This window comes from Elgaria multicarinata, chromosome 20 (genome assembly GCF_023053635.1).
Source record: "Elgaria multicarinata webbii isolate HBS135686 ecotype San Diego chromosome 20, rElgMul1.1.pri, whole genome shotgun sequence".
In the NCBI taxonomy this organism is placed as follows: domain Eukaryota; kingdom Metazoa; phylum Chordata; class Lepidosauria; order Squamata; family Anguidae; genus Elgaria; species Elgaria multicarinata.
Genome location: NC_086190.1, coordinates 7,746,332 through 7,767,452, shown reverse-complemented (window position 1 = coordinate 7,767,452; position 21,121 = coordinate 7,746,332). Strand labels below are relative to the sequence as shown.

Below are 21,121 nucleotides of genomic sequence, written 5' to 3'. Positions count from 1 at the left end.
GGCCCCTGGGGAAGCAGGTCACTGGGCTAGCTGGGCCTTTGATCTCCTCCTCCTCCTCCTTCCGATATGGCTTTGGATCATTCTGCCATGCCGATCAGTGGGACTGTGGATGGGCTTTGCCCCCAAGCAAGCTTCGGTGGGTGAAGGGCGAGACACAGCCACCATCTCTCAAGCCCTTGCAGTCGTGCAGACAACCTCTTCTACGATGAGAGCAGTGTCTGCATTCAAGCAGGAGCTGTTCCCGCTGGGATCTCCCTGCTTTCATTCCATATCATGCTCTGAACGCTGGTTTCTCATGGGGCTTTTTCAGCTGTCAAGATTGCCCACAGGCAGCATTAGGCCTTGGGCTAGATCTAGCCCACTGGGGCTTTTACCGTGCAGCCTAGCTGTGCTGCTGTGCAGGAACTCACCTGAGGGCCAGTTGCCCCGGGAAGCAGAGGGAGGAAAGCGTTTCCAGGGGGAGCCCGGGCAGGCAGGAGAGGTTCTGCATTGCATCTGCTTGGCACAAAGGGTATGGATGTGAACCAGGCTTTTGGAAAGGTAGATCTGGAAAGGGTGTTAGCACGAGTTGGGAGATTCCCTTTCTTTAAGCAGTGAATGTCCTGTAGCTCTTTAGCAGGGATTTCAAGGGAGCACAGTTAGTGCCCCTCCAAGACCAGCTCACCCCAAAACCAAGCCCAGAGCAGTGAAGCTGGGTCCGCTTGCTGGGCAGCTCCCGGATTATCAATGCAGAACTGTGACTTTCCATCTCTCCTTTCCGCAGTGGGAAGAAGTGAGCGGCTACGATGAGAACATGAACACGATCCGGACTTACCAAGTCTGCAACGTCTTTGAATCCAGCCAGAACAACTGGCTGCGGACCAAATACATCCGAAGGAGAGGAGCCCATCGCATCCATGTGGAGATGAAGTTTTCAGTAAGGGACTGCAGCAGCATTCCCAATGTCCCCGGATCTTGTAAGGAGACCTTCAACCTCTACTACTATGAGTCCGACTATGACACAGCTACCAAAACATTCCCCACCTGGATGGAGAACCCATGGGTGAAAGTGGACACCATTGCTGCCGACGAGAGTTTCTCCCAGGTGGACCTCGGGGGCCGGGTGATGAAAATCAACACAGAGGTGCGTAGCTTTGGGCCCGTCTCCAAGAACGGCTTCTACCTGGCCTTCCAGGACTACGGTGGCTGCATGTCCTTGATCGCTGTCCGCGTCTTCTACCGCAAGTGCCCACGCATCATCCAGAACGGAGCCATTTTCCAGGAAACGCTCTCTGGAGCCGAGAGCACTTCACTGGTGGCGGCCCGGGGCACTTGCATCTCCAACGCTGAAGAGGTGGACGTGCCCATCAAGCTGTATTGCAACGGGGATGGCGAATGGCTGGTGCCCATCGGACGCTGCATGTGCAAGCCTGGCTACGAAGCGGTGGAGAATGGCACGGCCTGTAGAGGTAAGTGACCTTTCCGGAGGGTCTGTTTCCTGAGAGACTAGAGATCCTGTAGTGTAGCCTTCCCCAACTGGGTGATTTGGACTGCAACTGATGGGAGTTGAAGCTTTAAAGATCTTAAAGATATTTGGTGTGTGGGATGAAGTAAAAGAAGGGAACTCTGGGCTGGTTCACATGACGGAAAAGTGGTTAAGAAGCCACGGTGGCTGGTTAACCACCCTGAGTGTGCCAGTCACAGGCTTGCTTTCCCTAATTGCCCTCGCCGGGCATGGATTGTCGTGATGCCCAAACCTGGCCAGTGTGAGTGGCTGAGATGGTTAACAAAACGCCCAGCAACCCTACAACAGACCATGGGTTCTCGGTGGTTTCTTAACCACCCTTGTGCCAGGTGAACCCGGTCTGTGTTTTGCCTTGTGATGGATGAATACTGATGTGGAATTGGGTCAGCAATTTCGAGCGCCTGTGGAGAAAGTTAAATAAAAGAAAGATGAACATTTTGGAGGCTTCTTCTAAACTGACTCATAATGTCACCTGCACCATACCTACTGTATCATTTTTTAAAACACCCCTTCAACGTTTTATCTGTGTAGTGACCATACTCTGGGCACTAGTCACTTTATATTTATTTAAGGATTTTTATGCCACCATTCAGCCAAAAAAGGCTCTCACGGCGGCTTACAAAAGTATTTCTTGACAGTCCCTGCCCACAGGCTTACAATCTAAAAGACATGACACAAAAGGAAAGGGGATTGGGAGGGAGGAGGAGGAGGGGGGAAAGGAAAGCAAATTTAGGCACTACAATCTTAGTTGCAAAGTTCAGCAGTTACAGGTGACAGCAGGAGGGAGGGGGCTCTGAGCTGGAGCTGGACCCAGGCATGGTGGAGAGGTGCCTGGCTGCTGCTTCCTCCCTCACTGGTGGCCTCTGCAGAGACAGTTGGTAGCAGGAGGGAGGGGGCTCTGAGCTGGAGCTGGACCCAGGCACGGTGGAGAGGTGCCTGGCTGCTGCTTCCTCCCTCACTGGTGGCCTCTGCAGAGACAGTTGGTAGCAGGAGGGAGGGGGCTCTGAGCTGGAGCTGGACCCAGGCACGGTGGAGAGGTGCCTGGCTGCTGCTTCCTCCCTCACTGGTGGCCTCTGCAGAGACAGTTGGTAGCAGGAGGGAGGGAGCTCTCAGCTGGAGCTGGACCCAGGCACAGTGGAGAGGTGCCTGGCTGCTGCTTCCTCCCTCACTGGTGGCCTCTGCAGAGACAGTGGGTAGCAGGAGGGAGGGGGCTCTCAGCTGGAGCTGGACCCAGGCACTGTGGAGAGGTGCCTGGCTGCTGCTTCCTCCCTCACTGGTGGCCTCTGCAGAGACAGTGGGTAGCAGGAGGGAGGGGGCTCTCAGCTGGAGCTGGACCCAGGCACGGTGGAGAGGTGCCTGGCTGCTGCTTCCTCCCTCACTGATGGCCTCTGCAGAGACAGTTGGTAGCAGGAGGGAGGGGGCTCTCAGCTGGAGCTGGACCCAGGCACTGTGGAGAGGTGCCTGGCTGCTGCTTCCTCCCTCACTGGTGGCCTCTGCAGAGACAGTTGGTAGCAGGAGGGAGGGGGCTCTCAGCTGGAGCTGGACCCAGGCACGGTGGAGAGGTGCCTGGCTGCTGCTTCCTCCCTCACTGGTGGCCTCTGCAGAGACAGTTGGTAGCAGGAGGGAGGGGGCTCTCAGCTGGAGCTGGACCCAGGCACGGTGGAGAGGTGCCTGGCTGCTGCTTCCTCCCTCACTGATGGCCTCTGCAGAGACAGTTGGTAGCAGGTGGGAGGGGGCTCTCAGCTGGAGCTGGACCCAGGCACGGTGGAGAGGTGCCTGGCTGCTGCTTCCTCCTTCACTGGTGGCCTCTGCAGAGACAGTTGGTAGCAGGAGGGAGGGGGCTCTCAGCTGGAGCTGGACCCAGGCACGGTGGAGAGGTGCCTGGCTGCTGCTTCCTCCTTCACTGGTGGCCTCTGCAGACCAAAGCAAATATTTTGCTTTTAACATTTTGTTAAGGCTAAGGGGAACCATTTGCTTAGCTCTTTCTGGGCTGCGCTTAGTATCCTGGACTTGAACAACGACAACAACAACTACTATTACTAAAACAACAACAGCAATGAAAGAGAGACTTTAATTCAAAGGAGATTTTGTGTATTTGCCGAATCTTGTTATACATTTTGAGATGTAGAAGCACTTCTCTGTGAAATGAAATCCAAAGCACATCAAAGCATTACGATCTGGGCAAAATCATATTCAAGGCAGGGTAATTGGAGGCTTTGGCAATATTGCCAATTTTGGCTTTGGTAAAGTTTGCTGTCATTTCTTGGTGGGTGACTGGAGCTGAGGCCTGAGAGTTGTGTGGCCAGTTACATTCCCAGAAAGGCTGGTGTTTGGCCTTGCTTCTTGCCTGAAAGGAAGCAGCAGATGTGGTCCTTCCTTCAGAGAGAGAATCCCCCCTTGTTCCTTGCCAGTGTGTGTGTGTGGAGGGGACTCCCCTCCAAAGGGAATCCATGCTTGGTTTGAAGTTGCCTTGCCTTCTGCTGGCCTCCTTGGTTCTTTCTGTGTCCTTTGCTGTTCTGTTCTGTTCTGGATGTGCCAAGGCACAGCATTGCTTTCGACAAAGGAATGTGAGTTGTGGACTGTTGGTTTCCGTGTCTTGAACAGCCTAGAACCGATTCAAATAACCATTCTTTTCTGTCTTCACAAATTACTGATCCAGATTGCTCAGCTGAAAATTCCTGTGTCGTTAGAACATGTAAATCAGTCTCTGGCAACCCCCCACCTCTTCCCTCTCAGCCAACTCAGCTGCTGAATTCTCTGGGTGGATGCCCTGGCCTGGCCTGGCTTAATGGCCTTGAACTTGGACATTACCATGGAAGGGCAGCCCTTGTTAAATATCCTCAGTCGCAGTGCCCATGATCTTAGCCTGTAGTAGTGCAGGGAGTAAGTAAGAGCCTCCCAACGCCATAAAGTATTTAGTAGCTTTGAAGGACATTGGCAACCGTACCAGGCCTGGCTTGACCAACACAGAGATTGGCAAGACATAACTGTGCAGCCATCTGGAATTTTTATGTGAGAGACTTTAGCTCAGTAGTAAAGCACTTGCTTTGCATGCAAAAGGTCTCCAGTTCAGCCCACGGCAACTCCAGGTAGGTCTAGGGAAAACCTGCCTGAAACCTGCCACTGGTAGGTGCTGGTAGATGTAGGCAACATTGCTAATGGTTGGCGTAAGTAGATATTGTTGAGCTAGTTGGCCATGGTGTAAACAGAGTGCTGAACTAGATGGCCGTTTGGTCTGATCCAGCAGGGCTCTTATGTTCTTAGTTGGACCAATGGTCAATATAAGGCAGCTTCCTATGTTTCCAGTGAAAGCTGGAGGAATTGGAAGGTAGAAGCCGTCCGCCGAGCGTGTAATGCAGATGAGTTCACAAAATGGGTCTTTATGGCATGCTACTGCAAAATGTCTTGAGCCGACCCTGCTAGGTTGCCTGTGGTCTTTGCATGTTTAGGAAGCACGCCTGTTTCATGAACAAACATTCCTCCGTGGACTGAGGGCCTCTTAACTATCCAAGAGAGAATAGTATCTCTCCGCTGAGATGCCAGCTCCTTTGAAATTCCGCCAGCCAGTAGTCTGCTCAGTGCTGCAGTGGGGCTCAGACCCTGTGTCTGCCCTGGGGGGTACCAGCTGGATTGTCTCTTTCCCCCTTGGGTTTCACGTGGACCTTCGTCAGTTGCAAGAGCATTTGACACTCAGTGGGGATTGGGACCAAGTGTCAAGAAGCACCATTTCTTCTGCCTCAGAGCCATGGTGTCCCACCAGAAGATGCATTGGTGCGTGTGTCACACTGACATCATTTATTCAGTGCTGCATAATAGCACTCTGGGTTCATGTCAGAATGGGGCGCCTGGTTAGGATGGCTGAGTCAATGAGGCAGGGGTGAAGGAGGCCCTGCTGGGACTTAGAAGGCCACAACGGCAGGCAAGATTGGGGATAAAAAGATCCTAGGCACAGGAACTCCACAACTACTGTGGATATGCTTGTTTATTTCCATTTGTATCCTACCCCCCAGGCCAAGTAATGACAAATTATGACCAGGTAAAACCAGCCCCTTGAACTTGGATGATGAGATTTCGCCTGTGGTGTCAGCATCCCGGAGCTAACGCCTAGCTTGGCTGGTGGCAACAGAAGGTTACAAGGAAGCTTTGGAGAAGATGCAAAGTCTCCCTCGAGGAACAACTTTGCTCTAGCCTTGCCACAGCATCTGGTCCAAGATCCAAATAACCATGCCATAATGGGTGGCGGGTAGTAGGAACCAGATGCCAGGAGGCACTGGCTAAGGGCCAGCCAGAAATCACTCCAGAAATCAGAAGCGCCATGCCTGCCAAGGCCGTCTTGACCTGCACAGGAAGCATTTATAGCCCTTCCAGGAGAGGGGTGCCAATCAGCGGCAGGTGGCTGGGTCTGGGGGAGCCACCTTCACTGCACCTGAGAGTGGCAGGTGAGGTTAAAGGATGCTGTGTGGCACCCATGCCTCTGTTCTCCAGTACTTGCCTTATGCCTCTGCCCTCCCCTCGGCATCTGCCAACTGAGGCACCTGCTTCGCTCCGCCTAATGGTACCTGTTCTCCAATAAAGGCTTCTGAGGACCCTAACAAAGCTGTAATTCCTGGGGTTCTTTGTAATCATCCTCATCATCATCTTACGTCAACCTATTTTACAATGTAGAGCATAGATATTGTGAAGGTTTGAGGCCCACAGAGGCAAGGTAACAAAGCCAGGCTTAGAGGCATGAGGGTTTTTCTGTTGGGAAGGGGGCATTCCTGAGAAGAGTATTTTCATTTCTCTGGTTAAGGTTAATTTCCCTGGTTAAGTTTCATTTGTCCAGTTAAGTTTCATTTCTTCAAGGTTGAAACAGTTACTTTCTATTTTGAGGGAAGAGAGTATAGGGAAGAGGGTATAAAAAGGGGAAAGAGCTAGGGAAGTTCAGAGCAGAAAGAAGGAGCAGAAAACAGCAGCCTGAAGAAGTCTAGGAGCAGCTTAGGGTAAAAGAACTTGCATTTTTGCAACTTTTATTTTCTTTTAATGCCTTTGTATCAATCAGATCTTTGGGATAAATATCTTGTAATTTGCTTGTTTTAATTTACTAGTAAATTGTTGTGGTAAGCCACAAGTTTCTGGAGTGTAACTCACTCTACATTTAAAGCCTAAACCCCACATTACTGTGAAGCAGAAAGTAAGAAAAAGGAAGGTGGGACTCTTCAGGAGGCAAAAGGTTCTTAAAGAGTTGCTTAAGGGGTCCAGGACCAGGAAGGGCCTTTGACAGATGTACTCTAGCAGAAGTAACAGGATGATATAGAAGCAGCCCAGAAAAAGTTGTCCAGGAAAAATTCTTTCCACTATAGCCAATTCCTTCTCAAGTAACCAGTGAAGAAACTACTGGAGGAGATGGCTGGAAACCAAAACCAGTCCTATCCTGAATTCTCAGCAGCCCAAAGTTTGGAGGAGACCAGCTGGCAGCTTTCCAGGGCTGACTGGCTCCAGCAAAGAGATTTGTAAGTCTTTTCAAGCTCAACTGCTGCCTCAAATACTTCAAATGTTTCTGGCACCCTCTTCAGTGGACAAAGTTGGCCAAGCCATCTTTGGAAGCCAGGATGACCAAAATGCCGTGCTCCCAAATCCGGAAGCCTGCAGATCAGATGAGTGGTGTCAATTAATTGGGACAAAAATGAAAAGTTAGCAAACAGTTGGAGCATGTCCACAGCTCAACGGTAGAATGCAAACTTTGCATGCAGAAGATCAAAGGTTTAATGACCAGGAACTCTACTTAAAAGCCTTTCAGATAATGGATCATTTTTGGGGGTGGGGTGGGGTGGGGGAGCTTTGCCAATGTCATTGGGAGAGATATTCGATTTCTGCAAATTTAAAGCCATGAACAGAAAAGGAAATCCTCTCCTAGCCGTTTTTCCCCCTAGGAAAATGAATAAAGAAATTCAGTGCTTTTTTAAACCAAACACATCTAAATTCACTTTACTATTTAAAGGCTACAGTCCAAGTGTTGCACCACTTTTAGCCCATGGGCTGAGTTCAGTTTCGGGGAATCTCCTGGGTGCCGCATTTTAGTGGTGACTGAGGCTGAAGGCAAAAAAGGCAAAGGCATAATAGGTAAATACCAGCCTATTTTAGATTAAAGCTTTTTACTGCTAATGACTAAGCCTTTAGAATTATTGGCATTTAGAATTATTGGCATATGAGAGGCATTTCATCCTTAGAGGGCGGGAGCACAAACACTGAGAAAGGAGGGGAGCCAGTGGAGCTTACTTCTGAGTAGACATATATGGAGATGGAAGTGTAAGGACATAACATATTACTTTATAAATAACTCAGCACATGCAGTTGTACTGTTTGTCATCTGCGGTGTGTACTGTGCAGTCCTATGCACATTTACTCAGAAAGAAGTCCCAGTATGATCAATATAACTTATTCCTATGTACACATGAATAAAATAATGATGGATGCCTGCCCCATGTCAGGGATGGGGCTGCTGTGCCTGAGATCCCCCCCCCCCTCTGCAACACACACATAGAAAGAAATGAAAATAGAAACCATCACGATTATAGCAAATTTAAAAGGAATGTTGCATTTTCTGAGCGTGTAGAACTCAGCCCTGGGGGTGTCTTGATGAGGGTGCATTGGTGCCACGAGCACACATACCCCAACCCTGCGCTTGACCTCCTTGGGGGTTGGCCCCACACCAAGGAGCGAGCATGGGGTTGGCAGCTATCAATGGGGTGGAAGAAGAGTCACTGCTGCCCTGTGCTCCGCCGAGCCTCGTCACGTCCCTCACCGGTCCCCCCTCCTACCTCGTGGGGCTTTCCAAGCCCTTCTCCCCACACCAGAGGGTCAATGGTGACTAATCCGCTGCAACACCAGAGCAAGGCGACAGATGTGGATGTGCCAACGTTGCCTTGCTCCCCAGAAAAAAGTCAGGGTAAGTCCCCAAGAAGGCGTAGGGGTGGGGCGAGGCCTTGATGTATGTGGGGCATCACAAAGTAGCCTGCCATTGTTCCAGGGAGCACCTGCACGTGTGGCGCATATAGACAGCTGCAGACATCACCTTTTCTGAACAGGATTGATGCTAGGGATGTGCAGAACGGGACGGTTTTGTTCCATAATTGTTCAAGGATTCCAATGTCTGGTTGGTTTGCTCTGGTTTCATTCCAGTAGGAAATCCAGATTTAAGAATGTAAGTCAAAGAATTCTGTGGACACGCTTTCCCCGAACTTTTCCGCAACTGTGCATTGGTCTTGAGTAGGGATGTGCTCCGCTTCTAATCGGACCGGAGAAGCAGGACCGGAGCGGGGAGCTTCGCCTGCCCTTAAGGCAAAGGCGAAGAGGATTGGGGGGCCATCGGAGCATGGCGAAGAGGATCGAGTTGAAGGCGGATCCTTCGCCTCGATCCGGAGCTCCGCCGGAAAGGTAAGTGGGGTTTACCGGGCCCTGCCGCTGTCGCTGTCACCCATGCGGCGACAGCGGCAGGGCCCGGTAACCCCCCCCCGCCCTCCTCTCCTTTACCTGCCTCCGTCCGCAGTCCGTCGGCGTCTTCAATTGAGCCCGTGGTTCAACCAGGAAGTCTGGGCCGCAAGCGGTTGAACCGCGGGCTCAATTGAAGACGCCGACGGACCGCGGACGGAGGCAAGTAAGGCCCCCCTCCCCCTTGGTCCCTTACCGGGCTCTGCAGCTGTTGCCGCACGGGCGGCGATGGCGGCAGGGCCCGGTAAACCTTCCGCCCTCCTCTCCCGGCCTTACCTGGTGCCACTCCCCTCCACTGCGGAGCTCTGATTCGGAGCCGGAGCTCCGCGGTGAAGAGGAGCGGAGTATGGGCGGAGCAGCGCGGAGCGGAGCGGGCCGATCCGAAATTTTCGGATCGGCCCGCAGGGCAGAACGGGGGGTCCGTGCACACCCCTAGTCTTGAGGTCTCCCCTGAAATCAGCGTGGCGATGGAAGAGGCTGCATCCTGAAAATGCCCAAGAGAAGGCAAAAAGCAACTCACCGCTGAAGATCTTTGGGGAGAGAGGTTCTTCAGGGGCGGTTGGGTAGTTTGCCTTTTTGTTTTAAACAGTGATTCTGGGTTTTTTCCAACAAAGGGGCAAGGGATTAAAAAATGTTCCTCTGGAATGTGACCCCCCCCAAATAATTCTGAACTGCCAGGTTCTGGTTCTGGAGGCCCCACTGGATCCGGGCTGAGGTGGATCAGAAGGCCAAGCAGCTGAAAACCCCGGACAAGGGTGGTGGGTGGCTTAGCTCTCCCCCAGGCTTCCAGTGCTGCACAAGGTAGACACCCCGGGTGTTGGAGCCGAGCCAAGGGACCGCGCCGAGGGCCCCAGGGAATGATTGGGCAGGAGCCTGACCTGCATCGGGCAGCCTGCCCTCTGGGAGGCCCTGCGCACCCCGAAGGGAGGGATTTTATCCCTTCTGGGCCTTTGTGGAGGGGGGCCTACCCCCCTCCGTTCTCCGGCTTGCTGTGAACACCCAACCATAGTGCAGATGAGCGCCGGAGTTGCTTTTCAGCCTTTTGTCGACGCCTGAGAGAGCTCCGAGCTCCTTTAATTAAAGACAATTACTGCTTTCAGCCCTTCTCCCGGCTCCGCTGCCTTGTTTGCAAACACACAGCTGCGGGTGCTTTTGTGTCCCTGGGCACGCTCGGCTCCCCCCCCACCCGCCGCCCCCCGGAGCCGTACAGAGCTGCCTCTATTATCGGCATCGGAGCTGAGGCATCCATGAGGACGGCGGGTGGAAACCAAAGCTTTGCCTCTACGCAAAGCTCTGGGAAAAGACCCGGGGCAGACGGATGCAGATGGGGTGGGGGGGTCAGTGGGGCTTTAATGGTGGTGTGAAGGCAGATCTTTTTGCCAAGTGCAGCCTTGCAGCAGGACCAGTGAGCAGCAGGGAGTCCTCCTTAGAGTGTCATCAGAAGGGGAAATCACGTTTGCTAACTGTCGCTTCTCCGCCCACGCATTTGTCCCTCATTGTTTTAGAACTATTTTGGCTCAAAAATGTACGGGAAGGTCCTGGGGGAGGCACTTTCACAAAACCACTCAGGCGAGAACGCTTGTTCTCACACTGATTTGGCTTCTGATGTCATCATGTGATGTCATTAGGAAGGCAAATTAGAGTGAGGACTGTACTTCCTGTCTTCCTTGTGGACTCATGACAGTAAACAAAGGCTACCAGTAGTCCACAGTATGATTGCTGCTGGTGAGTTTACCCTGTACTTTGATAGGGTGACCATATGGAAAAGAGGACAGGACAGTAACTTTAACAGAGGACAGTAACTTTAACAGTTGTATAGAAAAAGGTATTTCAGCAGGTGTGTTTTGTATGTATGCAGCACCTGGTGAAATTCCATCACAACAGGTAAAGCTGCAGGAGCCCTGCCCTTTTGACCAGTACAAAAGAGGGCATGGCTCTTTCAGCTTTAACTGATGTGATGAAGAGGGAATTTCACCAGGTGCTGCATGAGTACAAATGCCACCTGCTGAAATTCCCTTTTCTATACAACTGTTAAATATACAGGAGCCTCGTCCTCCTTTCCATAGGGTCACCCTAACTTGGCCTCATCCCCAAATTGCTCCCCCCTCTCCCCCCTACAACTGTGTAGCCTGTGAACATGGTGATAAAGTTTGGTGCAGGGCAATTTAGTTCAATGACATTTTAAAGCACATGCCATTATTATTATTATTATTATTATTGTTATTATTATTATTAATGATGATGATCTGCCCCATAGCCAAAGCTCTCTGGGCGGTTTACAACAATTATATACACACTTGTCTGGAAGGAAGTCCCATTGAACACAATGGGATTTTATTTCTGCGTAGACATGCATGACTTCAATTTATTTTCCATTGAAATCAGTGACAGTAGATTAGGGTTGGACATTAATTGCATAGTAGTTACCAACTACATCTGGGTTTTAACAAAATGTAACACATGGTGCATATGTGCGAGTGAGGGGCAAGGATGGGAGATTGTCATCCCTGTTGCAGTGATCAGGGAGGGGAGGTTTAACCCTAACCCTCTCTAGCCATGATCCCAGCAAAACCCCACCCCTGCATCCGGCCGTTAGGCTCAGACGAACGCACCCCCTGGTGCCAATGAGGGCTTAAAAAAATTAATTGCATTTTGTGAAGCAATTTGTCAGGATTTAGGCTGGGGAGGGAAGGGTTAAAGTCCACAGTTAAAGTAGATCTAATTTAGCTCTTAGTCATGTCTTAAATCCCAAAGATATCAATGGGAAAGAAATGCAATTCACTTCGCCTGGATCCAACCCAAGAAATAGAAATAAATAAATAAATAAATAAATGTGTTCGTAACAAAGAAACCACTGTCTACATAGATAGATTGAAAGATACATAGATAGATAGATAGATAGATAGATAGAGAGAAAGATAGATAGCAAATTTATTTATTTATTTATTTAAAGCATTTGTATCCCGCCCAATATCACTTGGATCTCAGGGCGACGTAGATAAACTATACAATATAAAACAATAAATATACACAGCTAAAAACAAAGTAAACCATGAATCAAGTTAAAACCAGTTTATAATTTATAAAGGAAAGGAAAGGAACCTCTCGTGCAAGCACTGAGTCATTACTGACTCTTGGAGGGACGCCAGCTTTCGCTGACGTTTTCTTGGCAGGCCTTATAGCGGGGTGGTTTGCCGTTGCCTTCCCCGGCCGTTATTACCTTTCCCCCAGCTAGCTGGGTACTCATTTTACCGACCTTGGGAGGATGGAAGGCTGAGTCGACCCGAGCCGGCTGCCTGAAACCAGCTTCCGCTGGGATCGAACTCAGGCCGTGGGGAGAGTTTCGGCTGCAGAAACTGCTGCTTTACCACTCTGCGCCACACGAGGCTCTTTATAATTTATAAGCAGTAAAAATAATTAAAACAATGTGCAAACTTGGTGAATTTAACCATTAAAGGCGCTGTTAAAAAGCCATGTTTTTACTTGGCGCTGGAATAAAGTCAGCGTTGGCGCCAGTCGGGCCTCCAAGGGAAGGGCATTCCAGAGTCAGGGTGCCACCCCAGAGAAAGCCCTCTCCCATGTCCCAACACAGTGTATGTGTTGCGCTGGTGGGATGTGGAAAAGGGCTCTTTGAACAGATCTCAAGTCCCAGGCAGGCATATATAAGGCATATATAGGAAAGGAAAGGAACCTCTCGTGCAAGCACTGAGTCATTACTGACTCTTGGAGGGACGCCAGCTTTTGCTGACGTTTTCTTGGTAGGCCTTATAGTGGGGTGGTTTGCTGTTGCCTTCCCCGGCCGTTATTACCTTTCCCCCAGCTAGTTCGGTACTCATTTTACCGACCTCGGGAGGATGGCGTATATAAGGCAGGCATATATAAGGAGAGGCACTCCCTCAAGTATCGAGGTCCCAAGCCGTTTAGGGCTTTAAACGTCATTACCAACACCTTGAATTCCGACCGGCAGCCAGTGCAATTCCTTTCCTCATGAGCAAGTACAAGAATTTAAATATCTGGGTAACAAGAAGGTAGCAGGAGACTGAAGAGATAGATGAGAAATACAAAGCAGAACGGGAATGGTGTAACAAGTCGTTTTATAAGAAACGCCTGTTGCTGAAAAATACATTTATAAAAACATGCATACATATTATGGCTCGACATGGGCTCTGAGTTGGAAGAAAGGAAACTGGAGGCATGCGACATGTAGAGCTGGAGGAGAACGTGCAAAGTGAGGGAAATGAACAAAGAAGGAGTTGACACCATCAGAGAAGGATGAAGACCGCTACGAACTGTGAAGAAAAAGCCCGGAAACATCAAAGGCTGTGCTGTAAGGAGCTCACGCAGGCTGCCCCATTCTCTTTCGCTCCCTCTTTTTCTCTCTTTGCTTCTCCGCACAGGGCTTATATTAGGGTGAACCTATGGAAAGAAGGACTGGGCTCTTGTATCTTTAACAGTTGTATTGAAAGGGGAATTTCCACATGTGTCATTTGTATACATGCAGCACCTGGTGAAATTCCCTCTTCATCAAAACAGTTAAAGCTGCAGGAGCCCTGCCCTCTTGACCAGGCCCCCATCTATACGACAACAGGATTGCTCCTCATTGAATATAAACCCGAATTTTCGTAGATTCGAATCTAGGCGAAGAGTGTCACACTGCAGCAGCAGCAACGATTTATCTCCTGAATTTTTATTATTATTAATGCACACATATGATGCTACGGAGTATAGATGACCGAAGCTATAAATTTTATCTGCGGAGCTCCACAGATTCATATAAGAGAAAAATCGGGAGGGGGGAAAGGAACGAGGCAGAAGAGGAGGATGCGAGGGGGGGAAGCAGCGCGTTGCAAAGGAGAGCCCTCCAAAAAGAAAGGTTTCCCAAAGGCAGGAGAAGCACAGGGCACGGGTGGAGAGGCAGTCAGCTCGAGAGAGAGCAGCCTCTGCTTGGGAGTCTTACGCAGGAGAGAGAGAGAGAGAAAACATAGAATCATAGAATCATAGAATAGCAGAGTTGGAAGGGGCCTACAAGGCCATCTAGTCCAACCCCCTGCTCAATGCAGGAATCCACCCTACAGCATCCCTGACAGATGCTTGTCCAGCTGCCTCTTGAAGGCCTCTAGTGTGGGAGAGCCCACGACCTCCCTAGGTAACTGATTCCACCGTCGCACTGCTCTAACAGTCAGGAAGTTTTTCCTGATGTCCAGCTGGAATCTGGCTTCCTGTAACTTGAGCCCGTTATTCCGTGTCCTGCACTCTGGGAGGATCGAGAAGAGATCCTGGCCCTCCTTTGTGGGACAACCTTTTAAGTATTTGAAGAGTGCTATCATGTCTCCCCTCAATCTTCTCTTCTCCAGGCTAAACATGCCCAGTTCTTTCAGTCTCTCTTCATAGGGCTTTGTTTCTAGACCCCTGATCACCCTGATCATCAAAACAGAGGCGATCCCTAGCCCTGAACACGTCTCCTCCCTCTCGCTGCTCATTCCCCCCTCTTTGTTTTAATATTATAAGCTCTATCTGCGGAGCTCTGCAGAATCATATAATTTAAAATGAAAACAGTGGGAAGGAATGAGGGAGCCAGCGGAGGATGTGATAGGTGGGAAGGCGGGAAATCAGCCAATCACTTTGTCCTGCCCTCAGAGCTCCGCCCACATGTCAAAATGCAATTTAACTCTCCCAACGACACATAACCATAACTCGGTGCAAACTCAGACGTGATCCAAAAGTTGTGATAAATTGCAAATGTGAATATGTGCATTGTTGCGTTAAAAACCCGGTGCAGCAGCGAATGAACGGCTGTGCCATGCGTCCTGAAATGCGAATCTGTGCGTTTAGGTCCGAGTAAAGAACCCGTATAGACACACACACACCCCAGACACTTTTACTTTGGGATTAGAGAACTGCTCCACAAAATTTGGAGACACAAAATAACCAAACGATAGTTGTGTTCATGTATTCCGTTCAGGATTTTTGTTTTTTGCAAATTAGGTTTGTTCATATTAAAATGCAAAAGAAAATGAATTTCTTCCCCCACTCCTGATTGTTATTTATTTATTTATTTATTTAAGGATTTTTATGCCGCCATTCAGCCAAAAAAGGCTCTCACGGCGGCTTACAAAAGTATTTCTTGACAGTCCCTGCCCACAGGCTTACAAACTAAAAGACATGACACAAAAGGAAAGGGGATTGGGAGGGAGGAGGAGGAGGGGGGAAAGGAAAGCAAATTCAGGCACTACAATCTTAGTTGCAAAGTTCAGCAGTTACAGTTGGTAGCAGGAGGGAGGGGGCTCTCAGCTGGAGCTGGACCCAGGCATGGTGGAGAGGTGCCTGGCTGCTGCTTCCTCCCTCACTGGTGGCCTCTGCAGAGACAGTTGGTAGCAGGAGGGAGGGGGCTCTCAGCTGGAGCTGGACCCAGGCACGGTGGAGAGGTGCCTGGCTGCTGCTTCCTCCCTCACTGGTGCCCTCTGCAGAGACAGTTGGTAGCAGGAGGGAGGGGGCTCTCAGCTGGAGCTGGATCCAGGCACGGTGGAGAGGTGCCTGGCTGCTGCTTCCTCCCTCACTGGTGGCCTCTGCAGAGACAGTTGGTAGCAGGAGGGAGGGGGCTCTCAGCTGGAGCTGGACCCAGGCACGATGGAGAGGTGCCTGGCTGCTGCTTCCTCCCTCACTGGTGGCCTCTGCAGAGACAGTTGGTAGCAGGAGGGAGGGGGCTCTCAGCTGGAGCTGGACCCAGGCACGGTGGAGAGGTGCCTGGCTGCTGCTTCCTCCCTCACTGGTGGCCTCTGCAGTGGGATCTGTTAGGATGTGGGATCTGCAGGATGTGGTTACACTTGGATCCTTGTACCCGATACCGTCCCCATGTTTTGGAAGTATAAGCACAGGAATTAGAAACCTGAAGAATGGGCCCAAGTGGTTAGGCTATGTTTGTATGTGTGTTTAAAAGGAGTTAAAGTGATGCAGTGGAAATTTCTTGAGCAGCAAACAGTGTAGAAGAGCCCACAAGAGGGTGTGTGTACATGCGTGCGTGCATCGGGGTGATGGGAGAAAAAACACGAGACACGCCCTAGAATAAAACCAAAAGGCTGGGGTTGAGGTTTATACTTCCTCTGGCATGAACCAGAACAGGGGATGGGATGAAGCCATAGCAGGATGAGAAGCTAACTTTTCTGATGTGATTTTGGTTCACTCTAACTGGGCTTGAAGCGTTCCCACAGTTAAAAGGCGAAAGACTGTAGTGGAGTGTCCCGTTTGATACGTGTGTGTGTGTTGCATGGATAGGGATGTTGTGGGTGCCCGACTGAGTATGGGAATCTGATAGACTTCGCTGCGTCTGCCCACCCCGGGACACAGTCGGGCACCGTGACCCACACTCCGAGTGCCCACAAGGCCTGACAAGCGCTAGGCAACCAACCACGCTCTTCTGGAGCCTCCATTGTGTGCCACAATGGAGGCTCTGGAAATTACGCACTTCCCCCCCCCATTGAGTAAACGGTGGCTGTAAAGGCCCCATTTACGCAAGAGTAAAAGCGTGAATGGAGCCTTTATCTAATTCAACACTGCCTAAGTTAAAATCTATCATAAAAACAGTTTTAAAAAATCAGCAGCTGAAGCTAATTAAAAGCGAGAGAAAACAAACAAACAGATTTTGTTTTCCCTGGCTTTGATTCACAGTTGAGGCCTAGAATTGTTCATTATTATAACATTCACCGGAGAGAAACCACAGATATTAATTATTTTTAGCCTTTCACATTAATGCTACAATTGTTTGCTTACAGTAGGACGCGTACCAATTGATGGACAAGAGCACATTGGAACCTTTGCCCTCCGAAGCAAGATGTGCACCATGTGCTATGGTTTTGACGGGCAATTTGCATATGAACAATGCACATGATGGGGTTTGCGCCTCAGCCCTACGTTGGTGTACAGCCAATGTGTCTGTTTCTGCATCTTTGCCATATGCAATAGTGATAGAAGGTTGTGTGCATTAGCGGCAAGTGCATAATGTAGATATCTGTGAATTGGGTGTTGGGAGAAGGTAGCAGCATCCCTTGAAATAATAATAATAATAATAATAATAATAATAATAATAATAATAATAATAATTTTATTTATTTCTTATTTCAACCTCCCTAGGTAACTGATTCCACTGTCACACTGCTCTAACAGTCAGGAAGTTTTTCCTGATGTCCAGCCGGAATCTGGCTTCCTTTATCTTGAGCCTGTTATTCCGTGTCCTGCACTCTGGGAGGATCGAGAAGAGATCCTGGCCCTCCTTTGTGTGACAACCTTTTAAGTATTTGAAGAGTGCTATCATGTCTCCCCTCAATCTTCTCTTCTCCAGGCTAAACATGCCCAGTTCTTTCAGTCTCTCTTCATAGGGCTTTGTTTCTAGACCCCTGATCACCCTGATCATCAAAACAGAGGCTATCCCTAGCCCTGAACACAAATTTTATTTATTTCTTACCTGCCTCTCGCTTCGGATCGAGGCGGGGAACAACATTAGTACAGGAATCAACACATCTTAAAAATTCTTGATATGGCTGCCCCAAAGGGTCTGTAAAAGAATGCGTTAGGGTAATGCTTATTACTAAAAACCTACCTTGCCAATTTTACTCATTGTTTTTAAAACTGAAGCTTGAGTGTTCTATTATTATTATTATTATTATTATTATTATTATTATTATTATTATTTATTTATATAGCACCATCAGTGTACATGGTGCTGTACAGAGTAAAACAGTAAATCGCAAGACCCTGCCGCATAGGCTTACAATCTAGACGTGCAGAAAATCTCGAAGCTTCGAAAAAGTTCAAAACAGCAGTTCTGAGAGTTCTTTTGCCAGCTCTTTCATTACTCTAGGATGCAGTTCATCGGGGCCTGGAGATTTGAAGTCAGTCAAAGAAATTAGGTGTTCCTTGACCATTTGTTTATCCATCTCAAACTGCAATCCTGCCCCCTCAACTTGTGCTTCACTTTTGCCAGCGTGTGCGTGTGTGCGCGCGGTCATAGACCTGCTTTGGGAGAAGACTGAGCCAAAGTAGGAATTGAGCATTTTGGCCTTTTCTTTGTCGTTTGTTATCAATTTGCCATCCTCATTGACACAGTGGGCCTATTCAGAAGACACTTTAAACCCTGCCGGTTAAGGCTTTTGGTTAAGCAGCAGGGTTCAAGGTGTGCAATGCGTTTTGCTAACCCCCGTTCACTCACTAACCACAGTCGGACCGTCTGCAGCAGGGTTAGCGGCTCTAACCATAGCTTAAAGTGTTGTGTGCAACAGCACAGCTTGTCATTAGTGCTAACCCCAGAGAACCACAGTTTCACTAAGCACAGTCCCTGAAGTGTTGTCTGAACAGGCCTAGTGTCAGGGCACCTTCCTACATATCTGCATTTTTTTAAAAAAAAAAAAAAAATTCCTCTCCAAGTGCTATTTAAATAATACTTCAGTACATATTTTAATATGTATTTAAATGTGTATTTTCTCTCAGCATATGTATTTCAACGTGCGTCTTCACTTAAAAACTTATTTTATTAAAACATTTATCCAAAAATCTCTTAAAATCCTATTTAAATATTTGGTACGTTTCAATGCAGATGTGCGAAACCCAGGGGATGCCTCAGCTACAGTCCACACCTTGGTCTGGGATATGGGGGTCGTAGCGTTTCACCTAGAAAGAGGGCAGGCGTGGGGGTGCTGTTTTCCCCTGTGAGTTCCACAAATGTCAGTCCAACTGGCCTTCCGTTCTGGAGCAGCTGTCTTGTGTGTCTGTTCGTGTGTGCATGTGTTTGGTCACTGCTTCTCCTAAGCCCCGATGCAGGCGCTGAGCCCATTGCCATGGAAACCACTTTCGGCAGCTGGAATCTGTGCCATGCGGGCATTCTTGCCAAGGTTTGTTGGATGCGTGGGCTGCTGCCCTGTGCCCCTTGCGGGATGCCAGACTGTTCCGGATGGACCACCCAGTTCTGTCTTCATCCCCCTTCTTTGCATGCCGAAAGTGTCGGGTTCAGGCTTGGACGTCTCTGCTTAAAGGATCTTGGTTGGAAAGATCCTTGGTTGGGAAAGTGTTTTCTTGGAGAAGACAGTGCTGGCTTTATGGACCGCTGGATGGGCTCAGGATAAGATGGCTTCCAATGTTTATATGCAAATACCAAGTCTTTCCTAGCTGCCCCCTGACATGCAGTCCCTGGCTCCGTCTTCCTCCCGGGCAAGTGCCATGAGGTGCCCAGCCTCTGCATGTGAACAGGAGGGCAAAGGCAAGGAGCGGAGCCCAGGCAATTTATTGTAGTTTCCTACAACTATTAGGTGGATCCACAGTTGGCTACAGAATCGGACTCAAAGAGTACTTATCAATGGAACCTTCTCAAACTGGGGAGAGGCAACGAGTGGGGTACCGCAGGGCTCAGTCCTGGGCCCAGTGCTCTTCAACATTTTTATTAATGATTTGGACAAGGAGGTGCAGGGAACGCTTATCAAATTTGCAGATAACACCAAATTGGGTGGGATAGCTAATACCCTGGAAGACAGAAACAAACTTCAAAGTGATCTTGATAGGCTGGAGTGCTGGGCTGAAAACAACAGAATGAAATTTAATAGGGATAAATGCCAAGTTCTACATTTAGGGAATAGAAACCAAATGCACAGTTACAAGATGGGGGACACTTGGCTCAGCAATACTACAAACGAGAAGGATCTTGGAATTGTTGCAAATCACAAGCTGAATATGAGCCAACAGTGCGATATGGCTGCAAGAAAGGCAAATGCTATTTTGGGCTGCATTAATAGAAGTATAGCTTCCAAATCACGTGAGGTCCTGGTTCCTCTCTATTCGGCCCTGGTTAGGCCTCATCTAGAGTATTGCGTCCAGTTCTGGGCTCCATAATTCAAGAAGGATGCAGACAAGCTGGAGCGTGTTCAGAGGAGGGCAACCAGGATGATCAGGGGTCTGGAAACAAAGCCTTATGAAGAGAGACTGAAAGAACTGGGCATGTTTAGCCTGGAGAGGAGAAGATTGAGGGGAGACATGATAGTACTCTTCAAATACTTAAAAGGTTGTCACACAGAGGAGGGCCAGGATCTCTTCTCAATCCTCCCAGAGTGCAGGACACGGAATAACGGGCTCAAGTTAAAGGAAGCCAAATTCCAGCTGGACATCAGGAAAAACTTCCTGACTGTTAGAGCAGTACGACAATGGAATCAGTTACCTAGGGAGGTTGTGGGCTCTCCCACACTAGAGGCATTCAAAAGGCAGCTGGACAACCACCTGTCAGGGATGCTTTATGGTGGATTCCTGCATTGAGCAGGGGGTTGGACTCAATGGCCTTGTAGGTCCCTTCCAACTCTGCTATTCTATGATTCTATGATTATCTCCGATGCAGTGCCTGCTTCTGGATTAGGAATGGGGGAATCAGTCCAAATCCAGCCCATGCCGCTTTCACATGTATTCTGTCGCAATTCCATTCCATCCAGTCTCCACAATGACCAGTAAAATGTTTTTTAAAAGCATGAAAATTCACATGCTTTGCCTGTAATATACACCTTTTTAATGCAAATTCCCATAATATACACATTTTTGTACGCAACTTTTGAACGCAACTTCTTGGTACGCCAATTTATTTATATAGCACCATCAGTGTACATGGTGTACAGAGTAAAACAATAAAATAGCAAAACCCTGCCGCATAGGCGTACGTTCTAATAGGCCAAGGGATACCTGTATTCCTGCACAGGCCAAGGGATACCTGTATTCTGATCCAGGAAGTGAGAATTAGGTCAGTCCATTTAAAAATGTGGACCAAACAAAATCCTCTCCCATCTCTACTCCACCTTAATTAAAAGAGAGGCCATGGTGTAGACCCCTTTGCCTACAACAGTCAATGTGCAAAAATGAGGTCCTCCATTTCTTCACTAACTTCTCGAAGGAGCATTCCCAGAATCCCAGATTCACACTATTTTCCTTCTATCTCTCTTCACAGTCTCCTCTCAGAGGAGTTCCTTGTGCAAAGGAAGCTGCCACTTTCTGGGGTCTTTGACTAAGTCATGTCTTCTGCCTTCCTTCCACCATTTCTGGCTGCTGGTCTCTGGCCACCCTCAAAAAATGCAGCAAAGAGCTTGGTCTTCCATGTGGGAGTGGATTCCCACCCATTTCCATTTCCAA

General features: G+C 49.0%; 1 protein-coding gene across 1 annotated transcript in view; it reads left to right on the top strand.

Annotated features, from left to right (window-relative positions):
- The window catches only part of EPHB2 (EPH receptor B2), a 130,628-nt gene that overhangs the window by 42,854 nt on the left and 66,653 nt on the right, over positions 1 to 21,121 (top strand). Inside the window, exon 3 of the mRNA XM_063145377.1 lies at positions 764 to 1,448. Within this exon, the coding sequence (XP_063001447.1) occupies positions 764 to 1,448 (685 nt within the window). The remainder of the gene's footprint in view (positions 1 to 763; positions 1,449 to 21,121) is intronic.